The sequence below is a fragment of the Amblyomma maculatum genome, chromosome 10, assembly GCF_055883805.1.
Source record: "Amblyomma maculatum isolate TAMU_Amacu chromosome 10, ASM5588380v1, whole genome shotgun sequence".
Taxonomy (NCBI): domain Eukaryota; kingdom Metazoa; phylum Arthropoda; class Arachnida; order Ixodida; family Ixodidae; genus Amblyomma; species Amblyomma maculatum.
The window spans coordinates 143481452-143494241 of record NC_139353.1 but is presented as its reverse complement, the minus strand read 5'-3'; the positions used below and the strand labels follow the sequence as shown (position 1 = coordinate 143494241).

Below are 12790 nucleotides of genomic sequence, written 5' to 3'. Positions count from 1 at the left end.
GCCTATCTATTGTAAACTGCTGCTAATTTTCGACGCTGTTGAACATTAACTTAGTTTATGGCATGTTAAGGTTTAGGTCTACCTTTATTCATTTTTAACCTAGGTCATCAATCCTGATTTCCAATTTGCCCCATCGTGAGTTACATATATGAAAGCAATGTCATCAGGAAATCGCAGATCACTGGCGTATTCTCCAACCTTTATCAATTACTGGTCTCCAAGTCTCTGGAAGTTTCATAAGTAAGCTGCGAATAGCTGTGAGTAGATCGGGTCGCCCTACTAAACACATTTTGTGAGAGTTAACTTGTTTTCTTTATAGAAGACTATCGTTGCTTTGTAGCCGCTATAGATATCCTGCAGTATTTTCCCATATGACTCATCTACACTCTGTTTTCACAATATCTGCACTACTGTAGAGATTTCGACTAATTCAAATGCTTCCTGGATAAATAAAAGTTATGTATACCGGTTGGTTATATCGCGAGAATTTTTCTACCATCTAGTTGATAGTATGAATATAATTTTACGGTAGAGAACTGTTTCTGTAAACGTGGTTGGTTCTTCGCTAAATTGAAGTCTAAGGTTGCCCTGATTTTATTATAAATATCTTAGGAAATATCTTGTCCATAAGGGATCGCAAGCTGATTTGTCAGCAATTTTTCAAGTCATTAGCGGCCTCTTTACATGGATTACGATACATTTAGCGAGTGTATTTCCAAGATTTGGATACCGTCGACGTAGTCGGAGTTTTGCGTATACATGATTCCGTTTTTATAGCCCGATACGCCCACAGGTTTTCAACACACCTGACAGTACTTGGTCTTCTCATCTGCTCTCCCCGTTTCCTTTTAATGACATTAATGGTGCAGCATTATTGGTTCCAATTTTGCGCCGGCCCTCGATGATATTGCCGCGAAACCTAGGTACATACATGTTGCTATTTGCCTAGGCTTTTATATTGCTCCTCTATTATTGCATATATAATTTTAGCATACAGTGGTAATATACCATGACATGCGTACGCTACATAGAAATAGCCACGAGAAATTGTTATTATTTGATGCTGCAAAGAGGCGCGATATGAAGGCTAGTGACGCTTGGAACAATCTACTTAGCGGTGCGAGGTATTCTGCTTTTGCTACTCACAGTCGTCTGAACGTGGATTTTTCATGTTATTTGGAGCGAAAGGTGCAACAAGATTTATCAGGAAGGGTCGCAGCTACACATGGCTACCTCCACATTAATCCAGATGGTTGTCATTGTTTACGATTTAGAAGGTTAACTGTCAAAACAGACTTAGGTTACCAGGGACGCGGCAGTGCACGATTCAGGGTACTTTCGACTGCCTAGATTTCTTTAACGTACACTAATATCGGAAAGCATATCAAAAATCGGCGGGATTCAAACCCGGGTTGCCAAGTCGAGCGCCCTCGCCAATCACCTACCGAAGCGGGCTCTAGATAATTCTAGTTATACTTGTTCTTTTTCTCTTGGGGTTTTCCTGTTGACTTTAAACTGCGCGCTACTAGCAGCAGCAGCAGCCGTTCCGTAGTTCCGTGACCGCAGAGCAGGATTCGTGGCATCGCCAACTGCGTGAAATTGATTTGCTTGCGGGCAAAATTAAACCCAGAGGAGATTATTTGAGGGCGGCGTCAATCTCTTTGTTGTCTGCGCATTTTGATAGAGCCTCCGGCGCGATACCTGGACATAAAACCGTCTAGCTCAAGTCTCCGTTATTCCCTTGGAAGCGACATGTCTGAGCAAAGGGAACATAGTGGGCGATTATTCTACCCTCCTGCGAGTTCTTCGCTAATACCTACGTCGACTACTGCTATTGATAACACATCCTCAGTTGATGACGCTCCCAAATATCAGGCGTGAAGAAGTTCAGGAGTTCATAGGCTTCGCATAACTGTATTCCTCTCTTTAGTGCATGCGTCTGTTCCGGAGTGAGATCGATAGTACCAGGCGATTCGTACTTGTTTTCAGTTTTCCTTAAACCAGCAATTCGTCCCTTTACATGAAGGATCCTACAAAAGATTTATAAGTTTTTCTTCCCGAATGTCTTACATATCATTGGACGATATCGATATAAGCAGTGTTAACTCGTACTTTAGGTACGATTTGTTAAATGAAACATTTTCTTGCCTGGTGACCAGAAATACAAGATGTTAATTTCCATAAAATGGCGCTGTCAGGAGTAGCATCCATTTAAAAGATCAGGGCAAGAGTATTACTACTTGTGAAAGAAACATGGGTGAGTTCACGAACAACCTGTTTCAAACAAAAATCAATCGTAACGTCAAGTACAGTTTCGCTGTTTCTTATATCGCTTTTTCGAGCTTGAAAACAGGCACAAGTACTTGACTGAGAAGTAGGCATCTTGGATACCTTCAGCATAGGCTGTTCGTTATGACAGGAAGCTGGATGACGGGGCAGCCTGAGATATCGTGATGACCTTATTCAATGTACGGCGGAAATATTACGACCGGACCATAGCACGCTACTGTCCACGTCGTGCACTAATCGCTATAATTTTCAGGGAATCCAATGGGACATGACTGCCGTGTGTATTTAGCCAATAGCGTTTTTTTTATATCCTGCTTTGCCACAAGTGCAGTAATGCCATAAAATAATAAAGGGATGTGCCAGCCATGCATCGTCCCATTACAGTCCGTTTCAACTGTATACCGCAGTTTCGAGCGTTAGGTAATTTTGGTTTTCTTTAGTTTATGGGATTTAGCTTCCCAAAGCGACTCAGGCGCAGAGAGACACCGTAATGAAGGACTTCAATAATTTAGACCACCAGGGGTTCTTTAACGTGCACTGGCATCGCACCGTACACGGCCGCCTTGCTTTTAGCTTCATTTGTTTTTCAAAGCTTCTGTTAGTAGCCTCGATTCGGTTCCGCATTTTTGGGCACAGTACTCGATCCCGGTAACATATAAACCACCGCGGAGTGGGGTTAAGAACTTTCTGCGTGCTTTTAACTCGGACATAAGCGATGCTAAAAAAATCACGGGCGATGAACAACCTCACGCAGAGTTCAGTGCGTTCGCATTGGGTCTTTCATTGCTTCAGAGCATTGCGTTTTTCTGCGTTTTTTTTTCCTTTTACACGTACGTTGTTCGTTATACTGTCGAGGTGGCTCAAATCTTCCGCAATTTAATCACGCTTGCTCCGTGCTCATCTGATGGCATTCTTTTGAAGCTTTTGCCTTTGTTCTTGTTTCGATCTTATCATTCTACCATGGTTCTTATGCATATGAAAGCCATCGATTAAAAGGGCGACAAATTGAAGTACGTCTCTCACATCCGTGAGGCCTAGGGCTCGTATATTTGGGCAGATATGAGCATCACCGAAATTTGAAAAAGACGATACCCGAAGGGCAGAACGAGAGCTTGTCTGGTGAAACGCTGTGTTTCTGGAAGAGAAGCTTAAAGCAGTGGCTGTTACTTTTGATTTGCTCGCCCCACGGCGAGTTAGTTCCAGTCTTTCGCTAATACATAATTACTGTAAGTTTTACTTGCAGAACGTAGGCACCAACAGTTGCTCCATGATGCGAACAGTGCCAATTCACTGAGCATCACGGAAGAGTGTTTTAGCGCTTTCGCATTAGCAAAGTCCTAAGTGCTGTATTCGTGGAGTGCTTCACATGTCATCATCATTTTCATCATTTATTAGCCCCTGAATGTCCCGTTCGGGACATTACATAAGCGGGGTGGGGGGTGGTACAGGGTTGTTCAGCAGTAATACATTATTATAAATATACTAGTAATATAGAAGTATATAATATATATATATATATATATATATATATATATATATATATATATATATATATATATATAGAAAATAACAAGATAAAAACACAAAATAGAAACAGCAGGTAAAACAAGATGAAAAAAAGACAAGAGTAACAAATTCAGATAAGTCATGGCGAGTGGCAAAAATCTAAAACAAAATCAAATTACAGCTATGGAAGTAAAACTGGCTGGTCAGATTGCAGGGCTTGGTAGCTGACATGTATTGCAAAAAATGGACGCCAGCGAATGCTGAAGAAAATGCGCGGATAATGAAGGAAGGAACCCGTTAATACTCACCACAATAATTGCTCGCATGCCTGGCTTGCCGTATCCCATTTCACGTAGAAGCTTGAGGGAGAAGCTTCTGTTCACTTCCCACTTCTTGCCTCTATATGCTGAGAAACCTAAGACATACAAGAACGTCTTGTTTATAAATGCATCTTGCGTTGCATTTTGGCCGTTCCCTCATTCTGAGGTATAGCCACTGACTGCAGTATGTGAAAGATGTGCATTGACAAATGTTATTTTATGCCACTACCGCTGAAGAAACCGTGAAATCTAACTTTAGAATATAAGCTATAGATTGCACCTTGTTTTTATGTGCCCAGCTGGAGCAGCGTATATGATCAGCGCCGTCACTAGAGCAGATACCTTTCAAGCGATATTAAATCTTCTTTCTGAACAGCGTCATAGGTAAGCAATTCTCATAGCTGCTGATGACATACAACGAGTATCACCAGCTACATGATCTGCCGCTTATTCTGCGCAGTGGTAGTATTTGTTCGCTGTAAGTGGTAAGCGATTTCAACTACATTGTTTACATAGTTAACTGCCTTTCCTTATTATCTTCTTCTTGGCCACAGCATACAACGAAGCTTACTTACAGTTTGGAGGTGAGAATCATCGCGCGGTTGACCTTGATTTTGTTTTACAATGACAGTCAGCACTATCATTATCCAGTTGTTATAAGAGAAAAGTTGTGTTTTTAAGAGTCAAGTAGTACTACTCACACGTTACCGGGCAGGCTGCGTGTTCGTCTCGCAACACACGCCGCGAAATTGAGCCGAATGGCTGCGCTGTAATTTGACTTAGATTTTTAAGACTTTGACTCAGGGATAAAGGCACAAAATTAGCATGACATTATCAATACAGTTGCTCTTGGAGCACAAAAGAGGCTACGAAAATATTATATACTCATTGAAACGAGACTTGGCGCTCTATGCATAGGTTTCCTTAGTGAGCCGTCAAACATTTTACTGAAAAATGCAATCGACGTAAGGGACATTGGGCTGGTGCTATCATGGCACTTGGAGGCATGGCTTGGAGGCAGTGCCACGATTGCAATCATGGAGTTAAGTAAGTGTGGGAAGACCATACGGGCTCTGAGGTAGCAGTGACGTATGCGTGAATCTATTAGCAAAGGAACTGCACGAGTCTGAAATAGCTAATATAATTCGTAGATGTCTGTGCAGCAATCATGCAGAGAATGAGTTCTGATCTTGGAATGAAAATGTAGATTGAAAAAGCTATTTTTATTATGCTTCATTATCATATTCGCTGAAAAGTTCTATTATTTGCTTTCATGTTGTGAGAATTACAGTCGCTCGAAAGCAGCAGGATATTTATATGCATGATCAGTTAAACTACCTAAAAGCCTCCCTGGGTGGTAATACGCGGATACTAAGTGCTTTAGATTGCACAAGGCAGAGTCATTTTGATTGGGCCCCCTATAAAAAGCAGCTACTGCACACCTGAAATATTATTTGATCAGGAAAAAGAGCAGCTTTATAGGTGCTTCTCGGTGACTGGATGCTTGTTGCAAGTCGGCTAAGAAATCCGGCACTACAGAGCGTTATCACCAGCTATTATATTTTTGCTTCCACTCTACTAGCTAGAGATGTAAGTTGCTGCTGAAATATAAGTAATTTTTAAATAAAACACCAGTATCTTAGGCGCAGGCACAGGGCTCATCAGAAGCGCCCAGCTATTATAATGATAACAGAATAAGCTTCCTTGAAAAAACTTACATGCATAACAACGCACATGGTAATTTGTTCTATTCATGTTCATTTTCATCGGAAACACATTTTCACGTTATAAGACGAAAGCCTTCATGTTCCTTTGGAGGTGTACTGCAGCTGTGAAGTAGAATGCAGTATGAAAGTAACACGCGCGCCTCATGGGTTGCAATTCAGGATGGGAATTACGCTCGTCTTTGAAGCGAAGTCGTTGCATGTTAAAGCATCCTAGATTCATCTCAATTCAGTTTATTTTCCAGTTTTGCCAAATGGTTTCCTCGATAAAAGCTGCTAGAGCAACTTGACTAAGTCCAGGAAACCGTTGCAAGACATGGCGTGCACAGCAAGCGTGACAGCAAAATGCAACCGTGAATATATGCAAACAATGAAAACTTGCAATATATAGCAGAGAAGAAACATCCGGAAGACACAAGCATAAAAAAAATAATATTCCATACAGAAGTAAAAGAGCTGTAATGTAAATAACAGAAAATACAAGATTGATATATTAATGCAGATCATGTAAATAGGGCACAGATAAACAATGCAAACCATTATATATATTCATTTCATAATTTTACAAAATAGCTCACTGGTTCTTTTCTGATACAGCCAACAGTGTTTTTAAAAATTTTCAAAGTGCGAAGGATGTTATGAACTAAAGACTGCAATTTGTAGTTATTACGAAAAAATGGTATTGTCCATATATCTTGATTCCTTGTGTCCACCGAAGTATGGCGCAATTATAGAGATGCCAACGGTGATAAATAATGTATGGCATTGATGAGAAAAAATATATTGTTTGCAGAAGACGGAATTCACAAAGGTTGTCGATGCGAATAATGTTGTAATTCGAAAACATGTGCTGTGGGACAAGATTGTTCAAGGTTAGCAATCAGACGAACAATTCTTTTTTGTGGCAAGATTAATTTGTCCATAATAGTCTTTGTCGTCTAGCCCATACTGAATTGCAGTAAGTTAAATAGGAATGGAAGAATGCATAATAAATCTTAACATTTTGAAGGCAGAGTGCTGCGACATCGTGACAATGCACCTACAACGGAAGAACGTTTTTACAAAGATAATTGATGTGTGTTTTCCAACTCAAGTTAGATGCAAAATATACTCCTAATGTTGTATGCTCTTCAATAATGTCAATCACCTGCCTTTCAAAGCATAAACATAATTGTGATGCAAGCTTTTATATTTTTGCAAGATTGCGAATAATTGACAACATCCCAAAATATGGCGTCCTTCACTGGCAACCTACTGTTTCGAAAGATGATGTCCGACATCCATAGCTTTTTAAGATCAGTAAATTGGAATCGGGTGGCAACAAAATTCGGCCAGGTACCCAAGATTGCAAATCAAGCACGCATTTGATAGCTTCGTTCTGCAATGTAAATGCCGCGCCTAAGTCAGGCCCATTACCGTCGTTCTTGTATTTACAAGTCCTTTTTTGCATCGAGGCCATAAAAACGTTATAAAAATATTTTCCACGCTTTATGGTGTCAGCAGGCCTCTACAACGTTTCTCAGGAGGGCTCGAGCTAGACTGTATTCAAAGAAGACGTCGGTACATAGCTGGCTTGATCCTGCACGTTTCGCTCCTTTCTGTTTGTAATGTTGGTGTAAATATAAGCAGGAAACAGTACGTTCAACAGATGACTACTAAGTAAGCTAGCTAGAGAAAAAAGGCTGTCTTTTTTCCCCATATTTAACACTGAAAGTCTTGTGTCGACAGAAATTTTTATGATCAACTCAAAATTTTATGATCAGCTCTAGTGGATACGTTAATGCCCTTTTTGTACTGAACCAAATTTGCCATAGTTCTCGCTGATTAAGACTTCTTTCTAAATGAACTGCGCTGCACTTTCCATGCGCGAGTTCGCGCAGGTCGTAACTGTAAATATGGTGCCAGCCTGGGATGAGCTACACGGGGTCTGAGATTTGTGCCTCCAGTATTGTTGTTGCCATCGTTAGATATTTTTCATACGAAGCTAAATGTAAATGGGGTAGGATCAGGCAGACGGAAGCTCTTGAGGTCTGGCGGCGTTGGCAGCGCACATGCATGCGGACGTCCAGTGTGGACGTGCCGGAATGCTTAGGTAGGTTGCTGGTATGTGGGCAGCGCATCCTTCTGAAAGTACAAATGTCACCATATTCTGCCTACATCCTGTATGCTAACTTTCGAGCGTTGCTGTGAGCGGAATTGTTTCGTGAAGCCCAGCTCATTTTCGCTTGCAAACAACGCCTGCAGTCGTCATAAATGCTTTATTACTTATCACAAAACTCGCGCGAAGATATTTTAGTTTTATACGTAATACTTCTAGTTTTGCTTATTTTGACGGTGATTATTGGGAGATTGAGCTTAGAATGAGTAGGTGACAGTTGTAGTTGGAAAGAATAAGAGAACCTCTCTCATTATAGATCAACTTACCAACGTCTATGCTTGCACCCTGCACCCAATCTGGTGAACGATCAAGCAAGTGCTTGTGACTCAAGTACGTCCTGATAGAGTTCAGATCGTTCAAGATGATTGTTTGGGATAGACCAGCTTTGATTCTGCGGAAAGAGGATAAAATGGACTGTGAATGACGAGTGTTGTTGGATGACGGCTGGCGGCGCGAGGTGCTTATCCCTGAGGAGAAAACTAAGATAAGCGGCGACAGTTGTAAGCACCACTCAGTAAATGATCTTGTATTCTGCTCCGTCTCAAAGATATAAAGGGCTTGCTTTTTCGCGAATTCCTTTCCACACTGCTATTTCGCTGCTTCTTGAACGCAGCTACAGTGTAGTACGTGCGCGGAGAACTTCCTGTGAGACAAGCGATGTATTAAAACATACTTTCTTGTCTTGATGGCAGCGCTGTAGTCCCAAAAAAACCGTGTTTTAAAAATTATTTGAAAGCTGCAAATTCACCTGATTCTAGAAAGCAGCGAACTTCTTGCCGCAACAAGCCAAAATGCATCGAGATGACTAAGCGATAATCTCAGGTCTTACCTACCTGACAACGGATCCGTAGATGGAGGACAAAGAGAAGGCCTTCTTGGCATTTGGGCCTTTCAGCAATGTATCCAAGCATCCCAGGAACGGTACACCGGCCGGTCCCGGAGGAAGCTGAGGTCCATCCTGTTCATGGTCCTTATGCTTCCAAATTCCTCCAAGCCACCAAAGAAACACGACCAAAAAAGAGGCGATTGTGCAGGCGGCAGCTGCTGCGTCGAACATCCCCACACTACTTGTAGTGCTTGCACCTACAGTTGGGCGAAAACGGAAATGGCGCTTCGTGTGAATTAACGCTAGCTGAGAGACCTTCACTCTGCCTTTACTACACTCCCATTCCTAGTGTTTTCTGAGGCAGGAGAGACACCCTTATTATTTGTCCGCGATCGAGCTGTTATCACTTCATAGGCCCATGACACCAGCTCCGGCTGCTACAATTGGCCTACATCATAATATCATGTTGAACACGCGAAGTTAGAGATAAGAGACTGCAAAAGAAATGTTTACTGCAATTTTGATAGATTTTTGTTACAGGCTGCATCAACTCGTTGAGAGCAAGATCAAGGTGGGACGATGAACACACTTAGTAGTACATAGCCGTGAAGATGTTATGTAGTATGGACACGTAGTCTGTTCGCTGCTAGCACTGTGCATGTTTTTATACTTTCTTTTTGGACCTGATACGAGTTTGGGTGCGAGAAAGCGCCAAGTGTGAAGGGGAGACAAAACAATTAGAAATAAGCGATCATTATTAGGCTCGAGAAAAAAGTGAATGAAAATTTTCTTTTGATGCTTGTGTTGTAAGCTGCATCATAAGGTGAGTTGGCACCGTACTACCAGCAGCAAAGTGGCCTACATTCCGCCTTTCGCTCTTCGCAGGCGTTCCTGGCGTTTTTTTTGCTGACGTCACCGCTTTCAACAGAATCCTCAGCGGCCTGTCCAGATTGTATTTCACTACCGATAGTCAACGCCTTTCCTAATAACTACATCCTGCTTCATCCATGCAGCCAGTTGCGCCGACCATACGGCCCGTATACGTCATCTACGGTGACGTCATCCCCCAGCACTTATTTGGACTCCTGGCAGTGCGACGCCGTCTTCAGTGGGCACCGGAGTAGCAACAGCAACATGGCCTACATTCCGCCTTTCTGCTCTTCGCAGGTGTTTAAGCGTTCTTCCTTGTACGCTAAGAAGAGCGATGGTAACTGCTTGTTGCTGCTCCCGTGTCCACAAGTGCTTTCTGAAATTAATAGCGAGTATTTTCATGTCTGTGCTATTACGTTGCTGTGGCGACATCGAATATAATCCTGTGCCCGAACACCCGCTCAGATTCACTTCTCGAAACACAGACATTACCTAATGAATCTCCGTAACAAATGGCGGCACTCTTTAGGCTCCTCAAGGATATTCAACCACGAACTGTTCAGTCTTCAAAGTGTCAATCAGAATCGGCCGCCGATGTTAAAGCAATCACAGCTAGCCAAGAAATATCAAAACCAAGATCGGCTGCATTCAAGAAAGACTGGAAGCTCTTGAATAAAAAACAATCTCTTTATGAGTTTGAGGAGCACTTCAAATGTTTCCAGGAATCTTTGAAAACCTGTAATACACAACTTGATTCCTTGCATTCTAGGTTTAACGGCCTAGAAGACGGATCACGAAGAAATAATGTAATATTTTATGGTTTCCGCGATTCTCGGGAGTCGTGGGAAGAATCTGAGGCCCTTATCGTCAAAAGGCTAACAAGTGTTAATGTCAATTTATCGAACTTGCCAATGGAATGCGCTCATCGCATCGGTTCGTACTCACCTGGTAAATGCCGTCCCATTATTGCAAAATCCAGCCACTACAAAATAATAGAAAACGTGTTATCCGTCCCCAAAGAGCTAAAAGAAAAATACATTGCAATATGGGATAACTACTCACCCGCGAACCGCCGTACTCGAAATAAACTAATAGCCTTTGCTAAGAATTTACCGGGGGTTCTCCTCTTTCATCTGCGCTACAAAAAAGTATCAGTAAACAAGAAGCTGTACACGTGTGACCATGAAAACGACAGCGTAGTACAGTGTGCGTCACCACCATTGTCTGCTGATGCGCAGCTGTGTAATTCATCCCCTATGCATAGCGTGCCGCGAGGGGCACAGGAAGTCGGTCATTCTCCGTGTATATCCTGTTCATTAACATTCGAAGCATTAAAAAAAAACGCGACCCGTTCACCTTCACAGTAGGCACGTGCACCTACATGATAAGAAAAAAGCGGCGGTGTTCTTCTGGCTATTAACAATAACCTACGTTATCAGCATATTTGTATCGTTACTAACTTGAAGATATCCTGGGCAATCATTGAAATAAATTTCCAAACATTATAATTGGCGCATTTCATCTTGCTCCCACTCACTCCACCTCCTTTGTTAAAGGACTGCACGACGCAATCAACATCTTCCTAAGCCGCCATCCATTCTTGCCCTTGTATTTGCTTGGCGATTTCAATATTTCGAACCTACCTTGGAATAACGATCCCATTATCATACCTGCTTTCGCCACGTTAGCCAAAGATTTTCTCGACTTGTGCACCTTGTTCTCTTTCAGTCCACTCATAGCACAGCCTACCAGAGCCACACCAAATGTAGTTAATACCGTGGATGTATGCTATATTATGGCCCGATTTCATTTCGAACATTACTCATTTACCTCCTTTGAGCTATTATCCTCTTATTCATATCAGCATCAACATTTCACGGCCAAAAATCACGAAAAAGACTAAACCCATTTCGGATTTTGATTCTATTATCAGTTAGCTTGGCACTTTCATTCTTTCCTCCCTGGTTTTGATGACCGCAGTGTTCAAGAAAACTGTGACATGTTACTGCTAAAATTAACGAACATAATAGTTTATTTCCACTTACACTGTTTCCTCTGACGGTAACGCTCCCTGGTACAACGCCCACACGATGCCCTTGTCTAACAAAAATTGGCAGTGGCTTAGCTTTGCTATGCTTGGACATACGTAGCGTAAAGCATGCGCAGTAGCACTAGGCGGAACTGTCGTAACCACGACTCCGGCTGAAGGTCACGCGTTGGAGAGGAGCGCACGCCGGCTGCTGCGGCGGAGAGGAGAGCGCAGCAGCTGTGGCTAAAAACAGGACATCCACGCGCAGAAATTGCTGATGCTGGGGACGTTAACATTGTTACGAGAAGACGATGACAAAGTGTTTTCTTCCCTTCCCTCGCGGAAGGGTAAAGGAGATTGACTGTGAAGTGGAATTGCTCTCGCGCATGCGCATAACGTGCGGCGCACACGCACGTAAAACTCTGCTCTGACCTGCGTAGTGCAGCTTTACGCTACAAAAAGAAGCGTTTGTATAGATCAGCTAAAACATCTACTAACACTACAACATGGGAAGCCTACAAACGTGCACCCAACGGCTATACCACAGCGCCCAAGGAAGCAAAAGATAGTTTTTTTTTCAGAACACCTTGCCACCTAAGCTATCTACTGACGCGAAAAAGTTTTTGGGCACCATTAACCCGAAGCATGAAGCCGTAATAAACTTTGTTGATGTTGAAATCGTAATTCCTTCTGTCGATTCTGCAGGCATTCTTAATGATGTGTTTACGAGCAACGTTTCCAAAAGCACCCATTCCACTCGTTCAGCTACAAAATCGTATGACTTTTCCGTCATGTACCCTTTATTATTTGAACCATTTGGCGTTGTAAACGTAATCAGATCACTGAAACACTCATCTGCTCCTGGCTTTCACATAAGTATTCCAAAGTTTCTGAAAAACACTAACAATATTCTTCTGTTATACTTATAAAGATATTTCAGCAATCGCTTGACAATGGTTCACTGCCTGCATAATGGAAGGTTGGGAAGGTTATTCCTCTCTTCAAATCAGGTACAAAACATTGCCCCCTTAACTAACAGCCAACATCTTTACCCAGTATACCATATAA

The 12790-nt window shown here is 42.2% G+C and overlaps 1 protein-coding gene across 2 annotated transcripts in view; it reads right to left on the bottom strand.

Moving 5' to 3' along the window:
- The window catches only part of LOC146177603 (cytochrome P450 2J4-like), an 87919-nt gene that overhangs the window by 39635 nt on the left and 35494 nt on the right, over positions 1 to 12790 (bottom strand). Inside the window, exons 2-5 of one of the 2 annotated variants that reach the window (XM_084581160.1) lie at positions 10639 to 10675; positions 8831 to 9080; positions 8264 to 8388; positions 4104 to 4210 (exon numbers count right to left, since the gene is read on the bottom strand). In XM_084581160.1, the coding sequence (XP_084437286.1) occupies positions 4104 to 4210; positions 8264 to 8388; positions 8831 to 9080; positions 10639 to 10657 (501 nt within the window). In that variant the 5' untranslated portion in view covers positions 10658 to 10675. The remainder of the gene's footprint in view (positions 1 to 4103; positions 4211 to 8263; positions 8389 to 8830; positions 9081 to 10638; positions 10676 to 12790) is intronic. The other variant, XM_084581161.1, reaches the window with a different exon arrangement.